The sequence below is a fragment of the Panthera tigris genome, chromosome F2 (genome assembly GCF_018350195.1).
Source record: "Panthera tigris isolate Pti1 chromosome F2, P.tigris_Pti1_mat1.1, whole genome shotgun sequence".
NCBI classification, from domain to species: domain Eukaryota; kingdom Metazoa; phylum Chordata; class Mammalia; order Carnivora; family Felidae; genus Panthera; species Panthera tigris.
Window position 1 is genome coordinate 36,831,735 of NC_056676.1, and position 27,991 is coordinate 36,859,725.

The following is a 27,991-nucleotide window of genomic DNA, read 5'->3' on the forward strand; positions in this document are numbered from 1 at the left end:
ATAGAGCCCACTTTGGATCCTCTGTCTCCCTCTCTCTCTGCCCCTCCCCTGCTCACACTTTCTCTCTTAAAAATAAATAAAACGTTAAAAAAAAACCCCGAGCATTACACTGCCAAACTACTGCATGAGATGGTCCATTGACAGATATACCTAATTTATGAAATGCAATGGTTTATTTTGAATAGTTTACATTAAATTTTTTTTTTGTTTGCTTCTAGAAAATGCAAAAGCATACTGTCTTAGTGAGCCTGGGCTGCCTTAACAAAATGCCAGAGACTGAGTGACTTAAACAACAGACATTTATTTTCTCACAGTTCTGGAAACTGGGGAGTCTGGAATCAAGGTGCCTGCCAGTGCGGTTCCTAATGAGAACTCTTCCCGGCTTACCACCCTCTGCTGCCAGAAAAAGGGAGCTCCTCTTTTTATAAGGTACCAGCCTTTCTGGATTAGAGTCCCACACTTATGACCTCATATAGCCTTAATTAACTCTTCACAGGCCCTAATATCACAAATAGTCACACTAGAGGGTTAGGGCTTCAACATATGAGTTTGGCAAGAGGCACAATTCAATCCATACTTTCTGGATTTCTGCTTTAGAAAATGTAAAAATAATTTACACTATTATTATGGGTAACAAGGAAAACTAACATTTATTCAGCGACTAACATGAGCCAGGCACTGTGGTGAGTGCTTTATAAGTATTTTCTTATTTCATCCTTATAACCAATGAAATTAAGTTCATAACAGATTAAGAATCAAAGCCCAGAGATGCTAAGTAACTTGTCCACGATCAACAACAGAAGACTCCAACAGACAGTCCTTTTAGCCACTGTTTTATAATTAAATGTATGAAATACTGGTACACTATATACCAGTAAGAAGAGTCGTTCAGGAAGGATTCTACCACCACATAACACTAGGAACCCACTGGGTACCATGGAGTGACAAGGTTACTGGTGTGGTATAGACTCCACCCTCAACCTGCTAGTGTGGACACTGAAAGGTTGGCTGAGGTGCTGCCCTGCAGGTGAGGGAGCGTTGGATTACATACTAATTTACATTCTCCCCAGCTGTATCTGAGTCTGTTGCCCCACAACGTCACCTGCAATTTATATCTATTTTTTTAATACAAAACCTGGGCTTTCCATTTAAATAAGACCTCACCTACAGTTCAGAATAAAAATACAAACACTCTGACATGCCCCATGTGCCGTAAGAAAAATCCTCTGTGTAGTCATTGTGACAGGATTTCATCACAAGCCGTTATCAAGTGCAAACCACGATAGCAAGTTCACAAGGTTTAAATACAAACCAGAGTCAGCCTAAAATCTGAGATGCCCGCTCGGCTCTTTGATCTGAAATACTACAAGAAATCTCCTAAAAACAAAGCCATAAGGGAAAAATTACAGAAAATAATTATAAACATTCTTGTAGTTTTAAATATTTCAATTCTCTGGGTTGGCATAAATTTTAGGCATCTACGCCCTTTAAAAGGATAATGTTATGAATATTAACAGAAAAGTAACTTCATGCTTCACTCTTCGAAACATTAAAACGAACTGGACGTGTCAAATTTCCAGTAACTTAAAAAGAAAAACAAATTTTTTATAGTCCTGGAGGCAGGCTGAGTCCTACAACTTTCTCTTAAGCTTCACAAAATCTAAAATACCTAAGTGTAAGTTCGTTCAATGACAACATTCAGCAACACTTGTGAACTTAAAAAAAAAAACACAACTATTTAAAGACGGAAATGATGTATCCCACATTAAAAAAAATTTTTTTTTAACGTTTATTTATTTTTGAGACAGAGAGAGACAGAGCATGAACGGGGGAGGGTCAGAGAGAGCGGGAGGCACAGAATCGGAAACAGGCTCCAGGCTCCGAGCCATCAGCCCAGAGCCCGACGCGGGGCTCGAACTCACGGACCGCGAGATCGTGACCTGAGCCGAAGTCGGCCGCTTAACCGACTGAGCCACCCAGGCGCCCCGTATCCCACATTTTAATCGCAGAAATACTTGGGCTTTTTTTTTTTTTTTTTTTTTGAAGTAGAGCTAGAGACACGTGTGTGTAACAGTACATGCAATTAACCACTTCTAGGAGTTTTTCCCGCCTATATTTTTTGACAACATCGAATAGGGACAGGCGGTACTTTTCTAACTCTTCTTGCATCACCTGCACCTGGAGGGACTCACGATACACCTTCCTGCCATTTCCCCCTCCCGGAAACGGGCTCAGAGAGTCTTGGGCGGGGCTAAGCACTGGTATTTTTAACCAGCGATGCAGGTGATTGTCGCACTCTTGCAGACGGGTGAGCCGGTCGAGGCTCTCCCGTTCCAGAAGCCAGACTTGCACAGTCAGAACAGCGGGGGTTGGAACCCGGGCACCTGTGGTTCGGGGTATTTTCAGCCCCACTCTCCACCCCTGGCGATGGTGATGGAGGAACGGGAGCCAGAAGCGCGCAGAAGCTCCCAGCCTTAGTGAGGAAAGGCGCTAAGGTGGGTGTCCTGGGTGGGAAGGTCGGCCTTTCCGGGCCTCCTGGGTGGGAGTCCCGCGCGGACCTCCTGGGGGCGAGCCCGCCTGGCTCGGGCCGCGGAAGCCGCGCTGTACGGCGGCTGTCTGTCCCCCGAGCCGTTCCGCTGCCCGGGTTAGCAGCTCTCTGGTCCCCTCACCACCACCCCCTCTCCCTCCCTCCCTCCCTCTCCCCCCGCCTCCCCACGCGCATCCGCCCAGCCCTGCCAATCCCTCCCGGCGCGGAGAGGGCGCACGCGGAGGGCCGCGGGGCGCAGGCCGAGGCCCGGCCCCCGCCTGCCGCCGCAGCCGTCCCGCTTGGCGCGCGGCCCTCGGTCCCCGGCCCGCGCAGCCGCCGCTCGCTCAGGCCCGGCCCCTCGCCCCGGCCGCGGCTCCGCCAATCGCCGGCCTCGCCCGCCGCCGCCGCACCTGCGAGGAGGAGCCCGCGCGCCTCCGCCGCAGCCGTCGCTGCGTCCCCGCCCCGCCCCCACCACGGCGCCCCCAGATCGTCCGCCGCCGGCGTCTGGCTCCCCCCCGGCGAGGAGCGGAAGCCGCTATCCCGAGGCGGAGTTCGGGGCGCCGGAGCCCGGCCGGCTGCTCAGCCGCAGCTTCCGGGCAGCGCCGGCGACGCGCGGGGCGCTGGCGCCCCGCGGACCCCGCGACCCCGGGCGAGTGGGCGGGCGCCCCGGACGGGCAGCCCAGCCGGCGCAGGCGGCGGTGGCGGCGGCCGCGGTGGTCGCGCTCAGACGCCCCGTGCGCCGCGCTCCATGCCGGTGTGGTGCTGCCGCTGCTCCCTGGCCGGTCATTTCAGGTGACTTCTCTGCCAGGGAGGGGAGGGGACGGGAGCGGGCGGAGCGCTTCCCGGCCTGGATGCTGCGACCGAGATGGGCTGAGGCCGGGCGGGGTCGGGACGGGTCCGGGATGGGGGGCGAGCGCCTGGTCTGCAGCGGCCTCCCGCCTCGGCCGCAGCTGCCTCCTGGTTCCTGCCTGGTCGGGGTTCCCGCCTCGGCCGCCTGTGCTTGGGGGCTCCTCGCTCCGGGGGACTGTCCTCTGTTGTCCCCTTTTCCTTTCGCTGGACTGTGCCAGTCATAGGACTTAGAAACCGGCTAGGCCCGGAGTGAGTCGGTTACCGCGACGTGAGACTTATAAGTGGTGCAAAGTTTTAGGGAAGTATTGGCGAAGGTTCCTCCCTACCCCACCTTTACTATATATGTATACATATATACCTATACCTATATCTATGTGTTTATTTTAAATGCGATAAGTTACTGTGTTGAAGGGAGGTAGGGAACTCTTTTAACTGGAATGATCTAGTAGATGCTAACTTTGTTCTAAGATGTTTGTCATTGTGAGCCATATAGTGTGGAAATTTGAAATAGGTGGCCATTCCAGACTCACATTATGGCAAAGTTTGTAGGGAGGATCAGGTTAATGCATTTTAAAATAAAAGTGAGTATATTATGTGTTCTAGATCTAGCACACTTTGCTAGTGCTTAAGTCAGTTGTGGAAAGACCAAAGACGCTTGGAACTGGTTTTAACCCTGTGGTGAAGAAATGTTAGACTTAGCAAAGAGTAGTAAAAGCACCTTACTTTGGCGTCTATGAATGTGCTAGAATAATGCAGTATAAATTTTTTCTAGTAAATATGAAACTCAGATCAAGGGTTTTTTTGTTTTTTTTACGTTTATTGTGGGGGGAGGGGGAGAACGAGCAGGGGAGGGGCAGAAAGGGAGAGGGAGACACAGAATCTGAAGCAGGCTCCCGGCTCAGCCCTGTTGGCACAGGGCCTGATGTGGGGCTGGAACTCACAAGCTGTGACATCATGACCTGAGCCGAAGTTGGACATTTAACTGACTGAGCCACCCAGGCATCTCTCAGATCAAGAGTTTTAAAATTGGAATTCATGGGTAGAACTCACATGGTCATGAACTTGTATGTAAAGAAAGGTACAACTGATACATTGGCTAAAAACTTCAATCAAAATTTCATGTCCTTCAACTATGAATATAAGCAACAAGCAGCATAGTATTTGTGACCTTGTCACCAATAGAATGCACATTTTCACTTCATAGTGGTAGATTTCTAGGAACACTGTATACTTATTTCCTCAAAATTACAGTACTTACACATCACTAAACTTGTTTTTTAATACAATAGAGAAGTGCAAATGTGTCACAAACTTTTTGTAACTGTATTTTAATGTAATTGGTTTCCTTGTAAATTCTATGTATCTCTTATGTGTTTAATATATTATTCAAAGAAGAGGTTCAGAGGCTTCACCAAATCGTAAATGAGTGTAAGGCACAGGGAAGGTTCAGGACTCCTTTAATAGAGAGCAACAGTCCAGGATTGCCCAGCCTCTCAGTCAATGAGTTCTGTAGGGATTCTAAGTTCTGGCTATTTAAAAAAACATTGTTTTATTTAATAAACTGCTGAACTTTGGGTTCTAGGCAAATTAGTTTGTTGACTGCTTGACAGACATTGTTTTGACAGTATCAGATCCACTTTGGAGAGTTTCGAAAACCCGTTCCTCTAGTGAAAACTTGTTAAACTGAAGCCCCTGAGAAGTTAAACATGCCTTGCAGAAAAGTGCTGTCCAAAAGTCTTTTGACCGCTTTTGGTACAGTTGAACTCTAAAGACACAGGTTGGGATTTGTATCCATTTAACCCTAGGTTGTGGATACCATACGCTTACCTCTTTGTACAGAAATTTGGAGGATTTGTCTTTCCCAAAAACAAAGTACTTGATATGTTTTGATTTTGAGGGTTAAAGGAAAGCAAGACTTGCTAGCCAAAAGGTGAAAATTATGATTAATAAATAATATACCCATTGTAAAAAAAAATGTATCTCATTTAAAAAAATAAAACATCTAAGATGGCTTCTTTAGGAAGGTGTTATAATTTACTCATGCTATTTTTTTTTGAGTGATTTTATTAGGAACCTACGTTTTAAACAGGTGATAACTTCTGTATTTTGGATCTTACACAATATCTGAAAGGAACAGGTATTCTGAGAACTGTCCACTGACTTCTCAACCATCTAACTGTTCCATGCTTACTATTTTGGAAGATGAACAGTGTGGTGAACATTTGTAACTTTAGAGCCTTTTTTTCCCATATAGTAGAATAAATTTGGTAACAGTTTAGGATAATGTTTCCAAAGACTGTAAACACTCCGGTAATATTGCTAGATGTGAGAAAAGTCTTTTCGCTACCCAAATTTTATGCCTGTGCCATCCTCTTAAATTTGTTTTGAGACTGGACTATAATATTTCAAAAATAAAAGATGGAAGGTCTCCAAGATTATATTTATCAAATAGTCTTTTTTTATTTGTATTGAGGACTAAGAGCATGGGGGTGGGGGACAGAGAGAAAGCAGGGGAGGGGCAGGCAGAGAGAGAAGGAGAGAGAGAATTCCAAGCAGGCTTTGTACTGCCAGCACAGAGCCAGATGCGGGGCTTGAACTTAACAATCGTGAGATCATGACCCGATTCTTAACCAACTGAGCCACCCAGGGGCCCCTCAAATAATTTTTTAACTTGATACCTAATAGTAGGACAACTATTTTTGCATGTGTGTAAAATGTTTTTACACTATATTCTATATTGTTATTTTTTATTTTCTAATTTAGTGTTCCAAGTGAAGGAAAAGGAGATTTTTTTATTAGAAAAAATACTTGTTTTAAATACAACATTCATCAAGTTGGATATCTCAGGTAGAAACTGAAAATGTTGATAGACCTGTGATACACTATGCATATATTATAAAACTAAATTGTAGCTGAATTTTTTTAGCAAGAATACTTACCAGTAGGCCTTTGTTTTATCATTGCTTTATCTAAAGCCAGTGAACCATACTTTTGGTTTTTGTTTCTCTTAATTCAGTTTTTTCTCCCTGTTAATCTGTATCAATCAGATACCATGCAAGTTTATTGCAAATAGTTTATGCCAGTAGTATAGATAATACACATATACATACAGTTTATACTAATGACCAGTAGGAAATCAGAACAAATTACTTACACTGTACACAGGATTTAGATAAGCTAGAATGCTGGCTCTCGTTCATGTATTAGAGTATTGGAACAGACCGGTTAAATTGTTTGAGGTCCACACACAAAACCTATTAGACCTAATAAATTAATTAAGCAACATTGGAGAATACAAGATCAACATACAAAAATCAGTCATTTTTCTATACTCCCTAGTGATGAACAGTCTGACAATGAAATTAAGAAAAAATTCCATTTACACTAGCATCAAAAAGAATGAAATACTTAGGAATAAGTTGTAAGACTTGAATAGTGAAAACTACATGACATCATTGAGAAGAACTATAAAGGAATCCCATATTCATGGATTGAAAAGCTTAGTATTCTTAATTAAGATGGCAGTATTCCTCAAACTGGTCTATAAATTTAGTGCAACCCTATCAAAATCCTGGCTGCCTTTTTTTTTTTTTCCAGAAAGATAAGCAGATACTAAAATTCATAGGGAATTACAAGAAACTCAGAAGAGCCAAGACAACTTGAAGAAAGTTGGAGAATTACTGCTTCCTAATTTCAGAACTTAATATAGAGAAACAGTAAGCAAGACCGTATGGTGTTTGCATAAAGATATAGATCAGTGGAATAGAATTAAGAGTTCAGAAATCCATACATTTATGGTTGGTTGGTTGGTTTTCCATCCATGTGGTTTTCATCACAAGATGAAGGGGAAATTCCAGTCTCCTCAACAGATGGTTTCAGGACAAATGGATATCCACAAGCAAAAGATGTCTTACCTGACACCTCATGTGTATAAAAATTTAATTCAGAATGGATGAAAGACCTAAACATAAGAACTAGAAATCTAAAACTTACAGAAAATAGTAGTCCGTCTTGGTGATCATGAATTAGGCACACAGTGGTTCCTTGGACACCAAAAGCACAGCAGCAAAAGAAGAAGTAAATTGGACTTGATCAGAAATTGAAACTTCTGTGATTCATAAGAAAACAAAGAAAGTGAAAGACCATCCACAGAATGGGAGAATATACTTGCAAATCATCTATTTGAAAAGAGACATGTGCTCTACACATGTAAAGGATTTTTAAAGTTGAACTATAGGGGTGCCTGGGTGCTCAGTCGGTTAAGCATCTGCCTTCGGCTCAGGTCTTGATCTTCTGGCCCATGAGTTCAAGCCCTGCATCGGACTCTGTGCTGACAGCGTGGAGCCTACTTGGGATTGTCTCTCTCCTTTCTCTGCCCCTACCCTGCTTGTGCTGTCTCTCAAAATAAATAAGCTTTAAAGCAATTTAAAAAAAGAAAAATCTCAATAACAAAAAGCCCAGTTTGAAAGCGGGCAAAAAATGGAAGATTTCTACAAAGAAGGTGATACAAATGGCCAATAAGTAAATTGAAAAGATGCTTATCATTATTAGTCACTAGGGAATGCGTTAGGGAAATGCAAGTCAAAACTGCAACGAGATGTCTCTTCACACCAATGAGGATAGCTAAAAAAAAAAAAAAAAAAAAAAAAAAAAGTGTCGGTGAGCGTGTGGAAAAGCTGGAACCCTCTTACATTGCTGGTGTGGTTGTAAAATGATACAGCCACTTTAGGAAACAGTTTGGCAGTTCCTTAAAATGTTACAGAGTTTATGATCTAGCCATTGCATGTACTCATAAGAGAAATGAAAACATTTGTCCACACAAAAATTTATATGTGAATGTTCACAGCATTATTTGTATAGCCAAAAAGTGGAAACAACTCAAATGTTTATTAACTAGTGAATGGACAAAATATATTCTATCCATACAGTGGAATGTTACTTAGATGTGAAAAGGGGTGGAGTACCAACACATCCTACACCGTGGGTGAACCTTGAAAACATGCTAAGTGGAAGAAGCCAGACACAAAAGGCTACATAATGTATGAGAGGTTCCATTTGTATGAACTTTCCACAATAGGCAAATCCAACAAGACAGAAAGTAGATTAATGGTTGCCAGTAGCTAGGGGGAGGGAAGAATGGGGACTGAGTTTTAATGGGTGCAGTAGTTTACTACTAACTAGTTTACTATTATTAACTCGGTTTATCACTTTTAGGGTGATGAAATTCTAGAATTAGTGATTGCAAAAATTTGTCTAGATTGGTGATTGCAAAAATTTGTGATTATACTAATAACCCTGAATTGTACACTTTAAAGTTTATTTAGAGAGAGAGCAAGAGAGGGGCAGAGGGAGAGGGAGAGAGAATTCTAAGGAGGCTCTTTGCTATCAGCACAGAGCCCAACATGGGGCTTGATCTCCTGAACTGGGAGATCGTGACCTGAGCAGAAATCGAGAGTTGGGCACTGACATGACTGGGCCACCAGGCGCCCTTGAATTGTACTCTTTAAAAGGAAATGTTTAAGGTTTGAAGGAGACCTCTCCTTAACAAAAAGAGTGATTATCATTTTTTTTTATTTCCCAGATTATATATATGGGAACAACGTTTGAGATAGGGAAATCTGGAAGAGACTGAAGGTGAGGTGTTCATCTTCAGACAAAGAATTGTGGCCTTTACAGCCTCCACAATGATATTAATCAGGCCCGGGTATCCAAAAGGACTTTGGTCAGAAGCATCCGAAGTGAGCCAGGGAACCTGCCCTTGGCACGCTTTTTGGAGAAATATCAGAAACAGGCATGAATATAATGCACTGATGTTGAGTTCTGTTAACAAGAAGTGGAAGCAGGCCAGACAGTTAGTATACCTGGATTTGATCAGGGAAGTAGTTGGAATGATCTGAAAGGGATAATTTGAGTATAAGACACTTCTTCCAGGAGCAGTCTTCACTTTGAGGAAGAGGGTATCTATTCTGGCCCAAAGAGCCATGTATCCTTAGGGGAGTCCAGATATTTGGTGTGGAGGTTATACTTTCAGGAAGGCTGTCGATGTATTCTGGAGAAGCCCACTCTATCCTGGTGCAGACTGGGACCTTGGGAGGCTATAGGGAAGCAGGAATTTTGGTTTTTGCCTCATCCTCTCCATTTATCGTTGTCCTCCAGGATCTGTGAGGCCTATGAAATAACTGACCCATCTCATGTTTATCATTTTGGAAATGGTAATAAGCGTACTCACCCATAGTTGGTGCTCAGTTTAATATTTCCAGATAGTGGCCTTTTACGGACTATATGAAGATGAAAAATAATTTGGGGATTCTATTCTGAAATAATCACTAGTGTGATGCAAAACATTTACTGTGTTTGGAGGATATTCCATTTATTGCAGAAGCATGTCAGAATGTTGAAATTAGTTTCGGGATGCCTGGGTGGCTCCATCAGTTGAGTGTCCGACTTCAGCTCAGGTCATCATCTCACGATTCAGGAGTTCAAGCCCCACGTCGGGCTCTGTGCTGACAGCTCAGAGCCTGGAGCCTGCTTCGGATTCTGTCTCCCTCCCTCTCTCTCTGCCCCTCCTCCCACTCATGCTCTGTCTCTCTCTCTCAAAAATAAATATTAAAAAAAATTTTTTTTAATTAGTTTCTAGGGAGGTAGCTGGGGAATAAGGTAGATTAGAAATGAGCATTAATACCTTTCCGTATTTCGGGGTGCCTGGGTGGCTCAGTTGGTTGAACGTCCAACCTCAGCTCAGGTCATGATCTCACGGTTCCATGTTAAGCTCCGACAGCTCAGAGCCAGGACCCTGCTTCAGATTGTCTCCCTCTCTCTGCCCCTCCTCTACTTGCACACATGTTCTCTCTTTCTCTCTCTCTCTTTCTCTCGCTCGCTCGCTCGCTTTCTTTCTCTCTGACTCTCAGAAATAAACATTAAAAAAAAAAATGTGAGCTCTTTCTATATTTAAAAAAAAATTTTTTTTTTAACGTTTTATTTATTTTGGAGACAGGGAGAGACAGAGCATGAACAGGGGAGGGTCAGAGAGAGGGAGACACAGAATCCGAAACAGGCTCCAGGCTCTGAGCTATCAACACAGAGCCCGACGTGGGGCTCGAACTCACAGACCGTGAGATCATGACCTGAGCCGAAGTCGGCCGCTTAACCGACTGAGCCACCCAGGCGCCCCTCTATATTTCAATATTTAAGAATTAATAAGATGTATAAACCTGTCTTTTACCAAAATGCAGTTTATAATGTATAAAAACAGTAACTTTTCCTTAAAATATTTTATGTGACTTCCCAATATACCACCTCTAGTGCACTTGTCTTTTTATTAACTAGAAAAAAGTAAGAGAGAAGCTGGCCATTCCTAGGAAATCCCAGAGAATTATAAAAATCCCCAATACAGTGCTGTCTCTTCTGTCTTTGAAGATGGCGTCTTATTTAGAACTTGTCTAGGACTTGGCCTGCTGGTAACGGAGACCTTAGCGGACATTTAGGATTTCTGACTTTAACAATGGTACAGGTTGACATGCAAGCTAATCTACTAATTTGAAAGCATTCCTTTCAGAAAGGACTTCCTTTTCTCCTTTTATGGGACTTGAATATTTTATGGCTAAATCTGAAGAAAGACTTTTATAAAGGCTATATTGACTATATCTCTTGTTTTGTTTTTGTTCCGTGTTTGTTTGTGTGTTTGTTTTTAAAGAAACTATAGTGACACTGAAACCGAAGGAGAGATTTTTAATTCCTTAGTGCAATATTTTGGTGATAATTTGGGGCAAAAAGTTAAAGCTATGCCATTAGTTGAAGAAACTTCTTTACTGGAAGATTCATCAGTGACTTTGCCTGTGGTAGTAATAGGTAAGTTACCAAATTTTGTCTCTTAAAATTATGGTCCTTAATGCTACTCTCTACTCATAGTTACATGGCACAAGTTCTTTGGATTGTCCTGAAAAATACTCTTAGGTTTTTTGATATGTTTAACCAATAACCAAATCTTTGGAGAGAGTAATGGGTTTATCTGATACTAGATTCTGTGTTAGAATGTAACACTCTTTTGTTGAAAGACTGATATCACTCTATTATGTTATAATACTATCAACTGAGTTAATTTTGATAGCGTAACAGCAATGATGATAACCAGTATTATTAGAGCTCTGTACAGAGCATTCTGTGTGCATTGTTGGATTATGCCTTACAACCTTAGAGCCCTCTGTTGTAGGGTGGATACAGTCAGGGCACCTCAGAAGTTGAGTAACTTATGCAAGTAGTAACCAGTTCTCAGTAATGAACGTTACGGTATTCTGCAGTAATGTTTATAATGACCTTAACCAATAGCTAGTGTTCTATATCCTTTGTACCACCTCAACAGATAGTCATATAAGATACTAAAAATTAAGCTATTAATAAGATCTAATTACTTCAAAACTACAGAAATCTTTATGGTAAAGTTTAACTGCATGTGTTTAACTACCTGTCACGTATATCTTGCATCTAATATTCAGACTTACCTGGTCAGACAAGTACTACAAGTACTGCTGCAGGAAAGCATTATGGGGCATAATGTACCTTGATGTCCCATAGTTTCTTTAGTTTCTTTGATAGCCCCTTTCCAAAGTTAACAGGAAGGGGAGAAAAGTCCTGTCCTCTGACTGGCATATGGGGGATGCGGGGAAGGAAGGAAGGAAGGAAAGGAGGAAAGCAAGATTGTTCTATCCTAGGTTTCTCTCTCGGGGAGATGGGAGAGATGACGGTGTCTTTAGTGGCTTGCATCCAGGGTATCTTAGAGACCATACCTCATGTTCCATTTTCTCACTTTCATCCAATCCTGAGCCCAGGATTTTCCTTCGCAAATGTATCGGCATGAGTAAAGAAACCCTATTTTTGTTTCAGCTGGGCTGTGGGAGCATCAGAAAAGGAAAAAGTACCGTGATCTGTGCCTGTCCACCTCACTCCCCCCAATACCATCTACTCGTGTTTTGCCTCAGCTAGCCAATGAGTAGCTTAACCTAACACTGTAGGACTGTTCCCTCCGCCGGAGCACAGAGCAAGAGCTCGTTTCCTTAACATACGGGTTTTCTGTTGCTGTCAAATTCCCACAAACGCTAGTGGCTTTAAATGATGTAAATTTATTATCTTACTGTTCTGTAGGTCAAAAGTCCAACACTGGTTTCACTGGGCTAAAATCAGGATGTCTGCAGAACCACATTCCTTTCTGGAGTCTCTAGGGTAGAATGTTTCCTTGCCTTTTCCAGTCTCTAGAGGTTACTCTAATTTCTTGGCTCCTGGACCTCTTCTCCATCATCTAAGCCAGCAGTGTTGGTTCTCTCTTCATCTTCCATCATCACCTTTCCCCCCTCACCAGAGCTGGGAGAGAGTCTCTGTTTTTAAGGACCTGTATAATTAGATGGGGCCCACCTTTGTGAACCAGGATATTCTCCCCATCTCAAGATCCTTCATTTAGTCACATCTGCAAAGTTACCTTTTGCTGTATAAGGTAACAATCTCAGGTTCTTGGGGTTAGGATGGAGACATCTTTGGGAGTGAGGAAGCATTCTACTTACATATTTATTTCTCTCTGAACTGCCTGTGTGCATTTATTGCCAATGTCTGTTGAGTGTTTTTTCTTTTTGATTTAAGGAACTTCGCTCTTTGCCTCAGATCCTAATTCCCGCTATTTTGCGTTTATTTAATATTTATTTTAATTAATAGATTTTATTTTTTAGAGCAGTTTAGGTCTACATGAAAATTGAGTACAAAGTACAGAGAGTTCTTTTATATTCCCCTTCTGCTACCTCCAGTTTCTCCTATTATCAGTATCTTTTTATTGGTGTGGTGTATTTGTTATCACTGATGAAACTGTTTATATAGGTTACTATTAACTAAAATCTGTAGTTTACATTAGGGTTCCCTCTTTATGTTGTACAGTTCTGTAGGTTTGCTGAGTGTATAATGTCACGTATCCTCATGTATCCACAGTTATAGTATCTTACAGAATAGTTTCACTGCCCTAAAAGTCTTCTGTGGTCCACCTGTTTGTCTTTTTCCTCAACCCCCGACCCCTGGCAACCACTGATCTTTTACTCTGTGTGTTGTTTTGATTTATCTAGAATATCATATCCATGGAATTACACAGTATGGAGCCTTTTCAGACTGGCATCTCTCACTTAACAGTATACATGAAAGTTTCCTCCAGGTCTTTTTTGTGGCCGGATAGCTCATTTCGTTTTTGTCACTGAATACGATTCCATTGTATGGATGCTTCAGTTTACTTATGCACTTATTGAAGGACATCTTGGTTGCTGCCTGTTTTTTACAATTATGAGTAAAGCTGCTGTAAACATGGATGTGCAGGTTTTTTGCACAGCCATTAGGTTTTCAGCTCGCTTGGGTAAATACCTAAGTGCTCATTGGATCATATCATAAGACTATGTTTAGCTTTTTAAGAAACTGTCAAACTGTCTTCCCAAGTGGCTGTATCATTTTGCATTCCTAACAACTGTGAATGAGAGTTCCCATTTCTTTAAGTCCTTGTCAGCATTTGGTATGGTCTATGTTTGGGATTTTAGCCATTCTGATAGGTGGGTAGTGGTACCTCATTGTTTTAATTTGCAGTGCTGTGATCATACGTGATGAGTGTTTTTTCATATGCTTATTTGTCATCTGTTTATCTTTGATGTCAAAGATAATTTGTTCAGATCTTTTGTGTACTTTTTAATGGATTGGGTTATTTACTTTCTTAAGGTTGAGACTCAGTAGTTCTTGGAACAAGTTAGAAACAAGTACATTATCAAACAAGTTTTGCAAATATATTCTCCCAGTCTGTGACTTATTCATTCCCTTAAGAATGTCTTTTCCAGAGTTGAAATTTTAAATTTTAATGAAGTCCTGTTTATCAGTTTTTTCTTTCATGGATCCTGCTTTTGATGTTATATTTAAAAACTTACTACCAAACCCAGGGTCACCTAGATTTTTCCTGTTTTGTCTTCTAATTTTATGCTTTATTTGTATTTAGGCCTCTGATCTATTTTGAGTTAATTTTGGTAAATGATGATATAAGGTTACTATCTAGATTCAGATTTTTGCATGTGGATGTTCAGTTGTTATGGTACCATTTGTTGAAAAGACTATCCTTTCTCCATTGGATTGCCTTTGTTCCTTTGTCAAAAATAAGTTGACTATATTTGCGAGGATCTAACTCTGCTCTGTCCTTTTCCATTGATTTGCTCCTCTTTCATAATTTCCACAGTTTTGTTGACCATAGTTTTATGGTAAGACTTGAGTTTGGATGGTGTTGGTCTTGACTTTCTTATTCAATATTGTGTTCGCTATTCTGGGTCTTTCACCTTTCCATTTAAACTTTAAAGTTTTTTATTATTTTTAATGTTTATTTTTGAAAGAGACACAGAGTGCGAGCAGGGGAGGGGCAGAGAGAGGGAGACACAGAATCCAAAGGAGGCTCTAGGCTTTGAGCTGTCAGCACAGATCCTGAAGTGGGGCTTGAACTCATGAACTGTGAAATCATGAGCTGAGCCGAAGTCAGATGCTCAACCGACTGAGCCACCCAGGCGCTCCTCCATGTAAACTTTAGAATTAGTTTGTCAATATTCACAAAGTAACTTTCTGGGATTTTTATTTGGATTGCATTGAATCTGTAGATCAAGTTGAGAAGAGCTAACATCTTAAAAGTATGGAATCTTCTTATTCGTGAACATCTATTTAGATCATCTTCAGGCTCTTTCATCAGAGTTTTGTGGTTTTCCTTGTACGCATCTTCTATATATATACTTACCTTAAATATATATAGATTTATACCCAAGTATTTGTGCATGTGCGTGCATGCGCGCACACATGCACAAATTAAATGGTGTTGTGTACTTATTCTAAAATGCCACTTGTTTATTGCTGGTATATAAGAAAGAAATGACTTTTGTGTATTAACCTTGTATCTTGCAATCTTGATGTTCTAGGAGTTTTTTGGTCAGTTCTTTGGGATTTTCTACATAGATAATCAAGGCATTTGTGAACAAAGACAATTCTATTTCTTTCCAGTCTGTCTTTCCTTTTCTTATTACATTAACTAAGACCTCTGTCATGGTGTGTGTTGAGTAGGAATGATGAGAAGAAATATCCTTGTCTTGTTCTTGATCTTAGAGGGAAGGCATCTAGTTTTTCACCATTGAGTATGCTGTTAGCTGTAGATTTACTGTACTCTTTATGAAGTTGGAGAAGTATCCTCCTTCTGAGTTTGCTGAGGTTTTTTTATTTTTATTATGAATAGATGTTGGATATTATTAAATGCTTTTTCTGTGTCTTTTATTTGTATTGATATTATCATATGATACTACTTCCTTAGTTTTGTCTCTTTGGTTTGATTAAAGGAAATTAACTCTGCCTCAAGTCTTAACTTCTAGTATTTCTTGTTTGATTTTCATTTTTATAAGTCACATGGTTTCATTTCTTTTCTGTCTTTTGAGCTTTGTGTCATACTTAAAGGCTTCAGCATTATAAGTAGAAGAATTAGCCTATATTGTCTAATACTCTTATGAGTTTACTTTTCATATTTACATCTTGGAGTTTATTTTATTTGGGGCAAAACATTAGAGATGGAAGAGGATTTCCTTCCTGATAGCTGGCAGTTAGCATAGTTGGATTAAATTTTTGGTAGTTGGAGATAATAGAGAAGTGGAAACCCGGACTAAAGGAACTACAGAAATGGATGCAGTTCACCAGGGTTCAACAAAAAATCCAGTTTAGTTTTAGTTTAAGCAAATAAAAATATAGGAAGATGGTATTAGGAGATCAGTCTGGTCTGATTGAGACCAGGATATGGTGAGCACTGGATAGCTAAAAGCAAGCAGTGAAGGCCTTCCAAATGGAGGGGGGGGGGTAGCATGATGAGGATTGTGTGTTATCAAAATTCATCTGAATGTAGAATGTGAAAGGATTTTGGAATAGAAGTGTGTTCAAGTCTCTTGAGGAGAATCAAGAGACTTTTATCTTCTGAGATTATAAGAATTGACACTAACAAAGACAGCTGAATGGATATAGTGATTAAATAGATTTAGAATCAGAACCTGATTAATTTAGGAGTTTGTTAGCACCAGACTTTGAGAGGGGTTGATATTTAAAGGAAAGGGCACCTGAATGAAGGAACTCATGAATATGCTTTTGAACACATGATGCACCTGTCTCCACCTTTTTGTTTGTTTGTTTGTTTTTTGGTAATAGGAAATGGACCCTCAGGAATCTGCCTTTCTTACATGTTATCGGGCTACAGACCATATTTATCATCAGAAGCAATACATCCAAATGCAATCTTACATAGTAAATTAGAAGAAGGAAGACATCTTTCCATTGTTGATCAGGTATTTATTTCTTACATGTTAGTGCTTTTGCCTTTTTTTTTAATACTCAAGGTTAGTTTTGTACTTTTATAAGCATTGTATTTTTTTTTTTTATTAAAAAAGTTCTTTTTTAATGTTTATCTTTGAGAGAGACAGAGACAGAGTACAAGGAGGGAAGGGGCAGAGAGAGAGGGAGACATAGAATCTGAAGCAGGCTCCAGGCTCTGAGCTATCAGCACAGAGCCCAACACTGGGCTCAAACTCCCAAACTGTGAGATCATGACCTGAGCCAAAGTCGGATGCTTAGCCAACTGAGCCACCCAGGTGCCCATAAGTATTGTATTAACTTAATTGAAAATTCTTTCTTCTAGACAACATTTTCTAGCATTTTTATTTTCGATTTGTAAATATAGTCTGCCAAGTTACTTCTGTTTATTTTCCTTTGATTAAAGCAGAATTTCCCACATTATTTCCTGGTGGGAGTTTTAGTAGGTGCCCTATGTTCAAATAAGTTTGGGAAGTGCTGCTTTTTGTTACTGGAATGTTACAGTAAATACTAAGGCATATTAATGTATTAAGTGCATCTTCAAGATTCTCAGTAAAAGGATCTGATTAGCTTTGTTTGAAATCCTGTCTTCTATTCATTTGACCAAAGCATCTATGAAGATCTCAAGGTGTGTTTTGGAGCAACACTCTCTAGGAAGTGCTGGATTTGAGTAATGGCTTTCATTCACTGTTAAAATAGCTGGGGTGTTTTAGTTTTAGTTTTCTGGTTTTTCCTTCCAACTCTGTCTGCCTTTTTTCTTTTTTAAAAAATTCATCCAGGACTTAGAATACCTGTCTGAGGGCCTTGAGGGCCGATCGTCCAATCCAGTGGCAGTCCTTTTTGACACACTTCTTCATCCAGATGCTGACTTTGGGTACGATTATCCATCTGTTTTGCATTGGAAATTAGAACAACATCATTACATCCCTCACCTAGTTCTCGGTAAAGGTCCACCTGGTGGAGCTTGGCATGTGAGTATGTTTTTCTTAGCATTTTAGTCCGTGTGAGTTATTGTATGTCATCTTGAGAAGGCTGTTTGAATTCTGAAATATTACAACATGAAGTACAGTGTTTACCACGTTTGTATCTGAGAATTTTAATGCTGTTCAATACAATATGGGTTACGAGAAGGTAAGCCAAATTTGATTACTGATAGTCTTAGCATAAGCTTCTCTATACTGTTTTACAAGAATTCAGTAGAAAATACTACAGCAGTGGTTTGCACAGTAAAAAGTTTTAAATTCATTTTAGACTTTACAAAATCTCACACAGCGTCTCATCTCAATGAAGTTGTATTATTGGGCTGCTATAATGATATAACATAGACTGAGTGGCTTAAGCAACAGATAGGGTTTTCCATTACCTCAAGTTTTACTGTCACCTTCAATAACTACATATGTGACACAGAAGCAACACCCTAAGCTCTTAGTCTCTTATCTCTTCATTCTTAACCATCTCTTCCATTCCTCCTTAGACACAAACTCCTGGGGTTCCACTGTAACTCCTCAGTGAAAATCTAAATTCTCAAATATCTTTGTGACCACACCTCTTGATGCTTCCAGCTCCATTACCCAGTTCATACTGTACCCAGTTTTCAAACAGAACATTTGAAACTCTGGCCTTAACCTCCTTACCTACCCCAGCTTAGGTTCTATAGTCCCTTGATTTTAGCCATTCTCCTTAATTCCCTTGCCTCATTGTCCTTCTGCTACACAGGCTTGGCAGTAAAAGCAATTCATGTAACTGTCAATTTTATCTTTTCCTATACTTGTGCTATTAAGTATTGCCAGAAAAAAAGTTGTACAACTGTGAAAAGTATTCTCCAACCTCATTTGGGTCCTGAACACTGTTTGGTAATCCTTTGATATTTACTTATTAAATGTTCTTCTCAAACTTCTATTGCTTTTTTAACTTTCCTATTTAGAAATATTCTTAATTCCTATGTGATGGATTCTATTTTCTAATTTTGTACTCAAACCTACAAACTTATCTCCACTCATACTGCTTCCTTGTTATCCCCTGTTAGAGTGGAAATGGTATCATTTCTATCTGAGGCTTATGTTCCGACTGTATCCTGTATCCCTGTCTTCTCCAGAGACATTGTATCTTGAGTTTCTCTGCTGGCTTCTGTTCATCAGTATATGAATATACTAAAATTATTATCCTTTATTGAAAAGTTTTTAGGGGCACCTGAGTGGCTTAGTTAAGGATCCGACTTTGGCTCAGGTCATGATCTCACAGTTCATGAGTTCAAGTCCTGCTTCAGGCTCTGTGCTGACAGCTCAGAGCCTGGAGCCTGCTTTGGATTCTGTGTCTCCCCCGTCTGTCTGTCTCTCTCTGCCCTCCCCCCACTCATGTGCTGATTCTCTCTCTCAAAAATAAATAAACATTAAAAAAAAAAAATAAAGTTTTTATGTGGAGCGCCTGGGTGGCTCAGTTGGTTGAGTGTCTGATTCTTGATTTCTGCTCAGGTCATGATCCCAGGGTCATAGGATTGAGCCCCATGTCAGACTCTGTGCTGAGTGTGTAGCCTGCTTGAGATTCTCTCTCTGCCGCCCTCTGCCTCTCTTGCCTGCTTATGGCCCCCACCTCGCTCTCTCTCTGTCTCAAAAATAATAAAAACGATAATAAAGTTTTTATGTGCCAGCTTATCTGTATCCTTTGCTTTAGAGCCAACTTCTTGAAATAGTTACCTACCCTTTATTTCTCTGCCTTTGCCTCCTATTCCTTAGCTCACTTGACTGTAGCTTCTGTCACTGCCTTTTCTCCTGGAGCTTCTTTTTGAAGGTCAGTAACTTCCTTTTTGCTCAGTCTGAGTCTCAGAATGTATCCCTCCTGACCTCTGCAACATTTGGTAGTGTTGATATCCCTCTTAGATTCTCTGAACCTTTCATCTCCTCGTTTTTCTTCCTGTTTCGTCACTCTTTTTCAGTTACCTTATGTACTCTTCTGTAAACTCTGTCGCAGGCCAAGGTCATCTCTTTATATTCTTCATTCTCCCTGGCTTTCCTCATATAACTCCACTGTCTTGCACCATGTGATTCCTGAATCAAGAACCCTAGCCCAGATTGTTTTCTCTTGTATATTCACCTCGTTACCTTCCCCTGATTATTCCTTGGTGTTCTCAAACTCAACATGCCTAAATAGTCATTTTTATTATCAGGTTTCTTAAATTCCTTATGGAAAAGCACTGTAATGTAGTTACTCAAGCAAGAAACCTTTCTTGATTATTCTTTCCTCAACTCCCACTCCAAACCAATTATCCTATCTTTTCCATATTTTTCATAAACATATGGTAAGTCCGTCTACCTACTTTTACCCATTGTAATTATAATCTTGCTCTATTGGCCATCGTCATCTTTGACCCATATTATTGGAAAGGCTTCCTACTTTTGCTGGGGGGGGTCCAGGTTCACCATCAGACTCTAGATTCACTAGGATTGACAGGATTCCTTAAAGGTCTTGTGCTCATGGTTATAGTTTATTATAGTGAAAGGATACAGATTAGAATCCTTAAAGGGGAAAAGTTCATAGGATGAAGTCCAGGAGAAAACAAGCTCCAGTTTCTAAATGTTCATTTTTACTGGAGTTTTACTGGGGATGCACTTAATTCTCCCAACAATGATTGGTGACAACGTGTGCAAAGAGTTGCCAATCAGGGATGCAGGGATGTTCACCCACACCTTGGTGTCCACGATTTTCTGGGAGCCAGTCATGTAGAAAAGCAGTGGCCACATGACTGATCTCAGTAACTGATTGCCTTGCCTCTCAGAGCAAACATTGGTGTTTACCATAAATCTTGTTGTTAGGATAAACTACAGTTATACTGGTACAGCATGGCCCAAGTCCTCTGGCCTACAAAAAAAAAATCACTCATTATGTAGAATAGTCAAAGCACTCAGTGTTGCTTTCATAGGAGGCAGACAAAAGCCAGTCCTAAAGACAGACCTGAGTAATGTGTACAGTTCAAGCAGCCCAAACCTGTTAATACTTTCCTGCATAAGGCTGACCTTCTTTTAATTCCTTGAAGGCACTCCTGTTCTTTCTCTTTATAAATTGTCACATGATGTCTTTATCCAATCTAGAATATTCTCCCTTCCTTTTTAAAAGATATTTTTTTAATTTTTTTTTTTAATGTTTATTATTTGAGAAAGAGACCGAGTGTGAGCAGGGGCGGGGCAGAGAGAGAGAGAGAGAGAGAGACAGAGAGAGAGACAGAGACACACAGAACCTGAAACAGGCTCCAGGCTCTGAGCTGCCAGCACAGAGCCTGATCCGGGGCTCAAACCCACAGACCGCAAGATCATGACTTGAGCTGAAGTTGGCTGCCTAACTGACTGAGCCACCCAGGCGAGCCCCTAAAAGATATTTATTTTTGAGAGAGAGTGAGAGTGGGCATGAGTGGGGGAGGGGCAGAGAGAGAGGGACAGGAAGAATTCCAAGCAGCCTCCGTGTACTCTCAGTGTAGAGCCTAATGTGGGGCTCAGTCCAGGAACTGTGAGATCATGACTGAGCCGAAATCAAGTGGGATGCTCAGCGGACTGAGCCACCCAGGAACATCCTCCTCCCTTTTTAATATTACACTCCTCACAGCCCATTTGTGTCCTTTAAGAAACAAGCTTCTGTTTCTTCTCTTTCTATATGCTCCTGTCAGGTTTGCATCTCTTAATATACCAAGTGTCCCTGACAGCAGGCATTCATGGCATTTAGATCACATAAGGGAAAACAAGGCAGATAATGAGAAAAGAGATCAGGGACTAGGGCTCTCAATTAACCGGAAGAACTGGTACAGGGGGAATAAAGTTGAGATTATTGACAGAAAGTGGACTCTTAGTGCCCTAAGGGTTTTGAGTTCCAGATAAGACAATTATGGCTCCAGATAATTTCTGTATACAACAAATTCTTTAGTTTCCCTTCTGATGTTTTCCGTCTTCTTGGTTGTGATCATAGTATCAGGCCCAGCCTGCCTCAGAGCAGTGACCACTTGCTGCCTTCTCTCCCGGTGGTGACCTACACACAGTCATAGATAATGGGCTTCACATGGCCCAGCATATAGTAAGTGCCTGGAAATGTTAGTAATAATAAGTACCATTCCCAGTACCGGATTGTTCAGAAAACAGGACAAGAAAAGTTAAGAAAAAGCCATAGCCTAAAAGAAATGGTTGAGAGAGATCATTGGGGTCATTGGGACAGGTGCTGTTGGCCCTTGGGCTTGTTGCTTTGAAGTGAGCAAAGCAGACGGAAGTGGGACAAGGGAGCTTGAAGGGCTCACTTCCTTAAAGGCAGCATTAGCCTCAGCTGTGAGTCTGTTCTTAATCAGGTAACCACTGCTTATTTCCTTAGTTTTAGAAAGAGAGGCTGCTGTATCCAAGCCAGCTTGGACTTCACAATTATAATTGATGGAGGGGGAAAGGCTGTTTCACTGCCCAGTTTTTAGAAATCTGTTAGGGGCGCCTGAGTGATACGTCAGTTAGGCATCTGACTCTTGGTTTTGGCTGAGGTCATAATCTCGTGGTTTGTGGGTTTGAGCCCCACATCGGGCTTTGTGCTGACAGAATGGAGCCTGCTTGGGATTCTGCCTCTGTTCCACTCGTTCTCTGCCTGTCTCTCAATACATAAATAATTAAATAAATAAAATGAGGAAAAATTGTTAAAATGGGTAGACATCTAAAGTGTTAGAAATTAACTTTTTTCCTCTTGTTTAAAAAGTGAAATTACAGGGGCGCCTGGGTGGCGCAGTCGGTTGAGCGTCCGACTTCAGCCAGGTCACGATCTCGCGGTCCGTGAGTTCGAGCCCCGCGTCAGGCTCTGGGCTGATGGCTCGGAGCCTGGAGCCTGTTTCCGATTCTGTGTCTCCCTCTCTCTCTGCCCCTCCCCCGTTCATGCTCTGTCTCTCTCTCTGTCCCAAAAATAAATAAAAAACGTTGAAAAAAAAAATTTTAAAAAGTGAAATTACAGATTTCCTCTAACATATTCTGTATCTGAATTATTTTATAGGCCGAAGCTGTCAACATTGTATAGGCATCTGGCAATATGATAAACTTGTTTTATAAACGTATAACTTTATGAAAGAAGGAATATAAATACTACAGAATGATAAAAGTATTTTTAATTTACACAACTACTTCTTTCAGCTCTCCTTATCCACATTCTTAATGATAGTGAATGAAGATGGGTTTGGTTTTTTTACAAATCCATGTTACTGCTTAAATGTGTTTGTGCACTTTTTATTCAAATAGAATATGGAAGGTTCCATGTTGACAATCAGCTTTGGAAATTGGATGGAGCTACCTGGACTTAAATTTAAAGACTGGGTATCCAGCAAACGAAGGTAAATATCGAACTGTTAGAATCCTTTGATGTACAGTGGGAAAGTCCATTGGCAGTTTCCAAAATATTTGTGATCCTGTCTTGGAATAGTATAAATTCATGTGTCTTTCAAATAAAACCTCTTCATAGCCAGTCATCATGAGCTAGTTTCCATTTAGAGACTAAGCACACACAGGTAAAGGCTTGTCTACAGATTGGGTTTCTTTGACTTTTGTTAGTTATGGATTTATCCCAGTCTCCTGTTAAACCACTGTTTAGTTTCTCATCCACCCACAAATCCTTTCTACGCTTATTCTTATCAGTGGATATACACGTTTGTGTATGGATAGCTCACGTATACGTACTTACAGTGTTTGGCTTTCAGAGTAGATGAGTGTATGTGCTTAATAATTCAGAATGATGGAATAAGCCAGAATCTGTGATGTGATTGGCTACACTGTTGGCTACTATAGAGGTAAATATTTAATAAGAAATATGAAAATAGAAGGAATTGAGAAGAAATCTCTCCTTGGAATAATATAATTTTATTTGGGAGGAAAAAACCCAAAATTTAAGAAGAGAAATAATATGAAAAACCTTATATTCAAGGATAGTATTAAATTAGATAATATATAGAGAAACCTAATTTGCTCACAGAAACAAAGTAAAGCAGGAAGTTACTTAACCTTTGCAGGGTTGTAAACATTGAGTGCTTGACTTTTTGTTAGATAGAAACCATATTAATCCATGGAAATTATCCTTAATTTGAGAAGATTTAAGGAGAACAAATTCAGACCGGCATGGGCCATAGAGATTAAACCTTTCAAATATTCCTGTTGGGAGTTTTTTTTAAGTTTTATTTAATCTCAGCATTCAACATGGGGCTCAAACTCACGACCCCAAGATCAAGAGTCACCTATTCTGACTGAACCAGCCCTGCTTTTGGGTTTTTTTTTTTTTTAAAGGAGTTTTATATTGGTTTGAAAGGAAAAGTAGCAAAATCAAGCAAGTTGTACAATTTGATTTTCATAAGCAAGCAAGTGAAATTGCTCAACATTCTTCCTTTTGTGATAGGGGTAAAAAAGGGAAGCCTTGGGGCACCTGGGTGACTCAGTTAAGCGTCCAACTTCTGCTCAGGTCAAGATCTCAAGGTTTGTGAGTTTGTCCGCCGTCAGCGCAGAGCCTGCTTTGGATGCTCTGCCTCCCTCTCTCTGCCCCTCCCCCACTTGCACACACTTTCTCTCTTCATCTCTCAGAAATAAAAACATTAAAAAACTGGGGGGGGGGGGAAGCTTTATGAGTATATGCCAAAAGTATTCATTCTTTTACATTGGGCACATTGTATATCGAAGCAATATGTGAAGAATCTTGTAATTAAATACTGGCTTTGGGTCTGCTGTCCCGCACCTTTTCCTGCCCCTCTCCCACGCACGTGCCTGCACACCCACTTACATGTGCTAGCTCTCAAAAAAAAAAAAAAAACTTTTATGAACTTCTAGTTACAATTTGTAATGAATTATGTGAAATGATTTGGTATGTTTTTACTGCTACTTATTCTCTAACTGGGGCCCAGTGAGGGTTACTAATGCCTATTGCTTTAACGTTCAAGTGGAAGATGAATATGCTGTTTTTGAATAAAAGTACATAAGTGTATTTATAGACCTCTGTTAATAGGAAAACACAGAATTGTTTTATCTACTTAGATATAAGATGATTTTATTCAGAAGACCGATAAGAATTCTTTTCAGTCATTAGGAGAAAATAGCAACTTAGAAAAAATCATGTCAGAATCCTATTATCTTTAAGAATCACGTATTGTAGTTAGACCTGCAGTGTAATATCAATGTTATAATCTAAGTCATTCTATTATAGTGTGTAGACTGAATAGTATATAGACTGGATTATTTATAGTTGTGAGATAGATTGTAGTCTGAATTTCCACATTTTAATTCATTTAAAAAATTCATTGGTAAAGGTGGCTAATCTGAACAGATTCTATGCAAAGCCCTAGGGAAACATGCATTAAAATACAGTCTCTACCCTGGGGGGACTGACTGATAAAACTAATTCTTTAGTTAAAAATGTTGAACTTTGTTAAAGAAGGCTTTCTCTGTTAAAGGATAATTTATACTTAAGATAGGCGAAATTAAAAAGATCTATATCATAGCTTACTAGATGGAAAAGGAATAGTCATGGAAACTATCAAAGTACTATCTTCATAGCATATTTTTCCTTTTTTAGGAACCTAAAAGGGGATCGTGTTATGCCAGAGGAAATAGCTCGTTACTATAAACATTATGTAAAGGTCATGGGTCTGCAGAAGAATTTCAGAGAGAATACTTATATCACCTCTGTATCAAGACTCTACAGAGATCAAGGTGAGGGTGATGGACAAGACAGAAATATTTCAACGCAGCATTTACAGATAGAGAAGTCAAAACTTATCAAGAGAAATTGGGAGATCAGAGGTTATCAGCGAGTAGCGGATGGTTCCCACGTTCCCTTCTGTCTCTTTGCTGAGAACGTAGCTCTGGCAACTGGAACGCTGGATTCTCCTGCCCATCTGGAAATTGAAGGGGAAGATCTTCCTTTTGTGTTCCATTCAATGCCTGAATTTGGAGCTGCTATAGGCAAAGGAAAGTTGCGTGGCAAAGCGGACCCAGTGTTAATTGTGGGTTCCGGGCTTACTGCAGCTGACGCAGTACTGTGTGCGTACAACAATAATATTCCTGTGATTCATGTATTTCGCAGACGAGTAACTGATCCAAGCTTAATTTTCAAACAGCTTCCCAAAAAGCTTTATCCAGAATACCATAAAGTCTATCATATGATGTGTACTCAGTCATATTCTGTAGACTCCACTCTTCTTTCTGCTTATACCAGTTTTCCTGAGCACCATGTGCTTTCCTTTAAGCCGGACATGAAATGCATTCTTCAAAGCATCTCTGGATTGAAGAAAATATTTAAGCTGTCTGCAGCAGTAGTACTGATAGGTTCTCATCCCAATCTGTCTTTTCTGAAGGAGCAAGGGTGTTACCTGGGCCACAACTCAAGCCAGCCCATCACATGTAAGACTAATCCTGTGGAAATAGATGCATATACCTACGAATGTGTTAAAGAAGCCAACCTTTTTGCATTGGGTCCTTTGGTTGGAGACAATTTTGTTCGATTTTTAAAGGGAGGGGCATTGGGTGTTACACGCTGTTTAGCTACGAGGCAGAAGAAAAAACATTTATTTGTGGAAAGAGGAGGAGGAGATGGGATAGCTTAAAGTGAGTTTACAAGTAATTTATATGGACAGTTTACCATTAAAGGTTTTTTAATAGTGGTTTTGCAGTGTACTGGCTTGAAGTTTCTGGACTTGAATGAACTGAAGAGAGCCTCAAGCTATCTCTAGTAACTATTTTTTACAGTTACAAGAACTTGGCATCCTGATTTATATAGTATCAAAGGTATCACTGTCAGACCAATAGAAACACTGCCAATTTGGTATACTTTAAGCGCTTAACAAAAACGTTCTTTTCTTCCAAGACTTATTTTTGGTGATCGTTTGTGGTTATGTTTGATTCCAAAATCTGACAGCCTTGAATAATGGATAAAACCATACAGTCCCATTAAACCAGAAATTGTCTTCACTGTATATTCGAGCAGCAAGGTGACCTAAGGGTGGTCTAAAGACCAACATTAGCTTCATCTGTAGCTTGGTAGAAGTGTGGACTTTCAGGCCCCACAACAGATTACTGAAATCAGAAACCGCATCTAATGAGATCTTCAAGGAATCTGTATGCTCATTTAAGTTTGAGGCATATTGGTGTAAAAGAACTATAACTTAGGTGTGGTGGGGTGGGCAGAGTAGGAAGCATTTATAACTCAGGTTTAATTTATTTTGAAGGATCAATTCTATAAATCTAATTTATTACCAAATATGGTATTTTAAAAATATTTTTATTGTGAACTTGGTAAGTACTTCATATTCTTAGCTTCTAATAATTTAAAGAGTCCAATAATGTTGGCATACACTTAAACATTCAGAAACCTGCCAAAATATTTTTGGAGATTTATTCTCTCTTTAACATAACAATCTAACTTGCAATTCAATAAATTGTGAAAACTACTTATCCCTGTGTCAATTTTGAGTTACTCTGTCATTAAAACTAACATATTTGGGCAAAAATACTTACAGTATTGTACTATTATTTGGGTATTCCTAGAATTATTTAAGGTTAAAACCTTTCTTTTCCATTCTCACATTTATTTAGATGTGCTTAATGTCTGTATTTTCACACAAGTCCCCAGAATTTGTGTTAGGCAAAAAACGTCCGTCTTCTGAATTTCTTAACCTTTTTGTAGTGGGTTTATTGAATAGCTATTCCCTTTTCCTTAGTATAAAAAAGGACTAAAATGTCCGTATTTTTCTGTTCAGTTGCAATGTTACGTGCTTACCAGGATCATAATTCACGTTAAAATATAATTCATAATCTACTTCTCCAAGGAGCTGTTTCAGATGAATTCTTACACTCTTCTATGTCCCATAATTCTAAATCTTTTCCTTATCACTGTCAACCAGCTATTTGGGGTAGAGGAAAACCCTGAATTTTAATTGACAGTTATAATGTCTCCTTCACCCCTTAGGAGTCTAGCTCTGGAAAGAATGTTTAAAAAGCAGAATCACTTGGGCACCTGGGTGGCTCAGTTGGTTAAGTGTCCGACTTCAGCTCAGGTCACAATCTCATGGTTTGTGAGTTTGAGCCCGTGTTGGGCTCTGTGTTGACGGCTCAGAGCCTGGAGCCTGCTTTGGATTCTGTGTTATCCTTTTTGCCCCTCACCTGCTTGTGTGCTCTCTCAAAAACATTAAAAAAAAAAAATCACTTTGGGGTTTGAAAACAAGATTTAGGCATGGCTCTTAGTGGTTTTAGGCAGTCTTGA

General features: G+C 40.2%; 1 protein-coding gene across 5 annotated transcripts; it reads left to right on the forward strand.

Moving 5' to 3' along the window:
- Positions 1–348: 348 nt before the first annotated feature.
- On the forward strand, positions 349–27,446 carry OSGIN2 (oxidative stress induced growth inhibitor family member 2). 5 transcript variants are annotated; one of them, XM_042973085.1, is made up of 6 exons: positions 349–429; positions 11,070–11,224; positions 16,595–16,731; positions 17,536–17,727; positions 22,996–23,087; positions 25,307–27,445. In XM_042973085.1, exons 2-6 carry the CDS (start codon positions 11,158–11,160, stop codon positions 26,334–26,336), a joined length of 1,518 nt encoding a protein of 505 aa, XP_042829019.1. In that variant the 5' UTR covers positions 349–429; positions 11,070–11,157; the 3' UTR covers positions 26,337–27,445. The 5 variants fall into 5 exon arrangements, with proteins under 5 accessions (XP_042829019.1, XP_007084387.1, XP_042829020.1 ...); XM_007084325.3 differs by lacking the exon at positions 349–429 and adding an exon at positions 2,287–2,495; XM_042973086.1 differs by lacking the exon at positions 349–429 and adding an exon at positions 3,201–3,319 and having other exon boundaries at positions 25,307–27,446.
- The last annotated feature ends 545 nt before the right edge of the window (positions 27,447–27,991 follow it).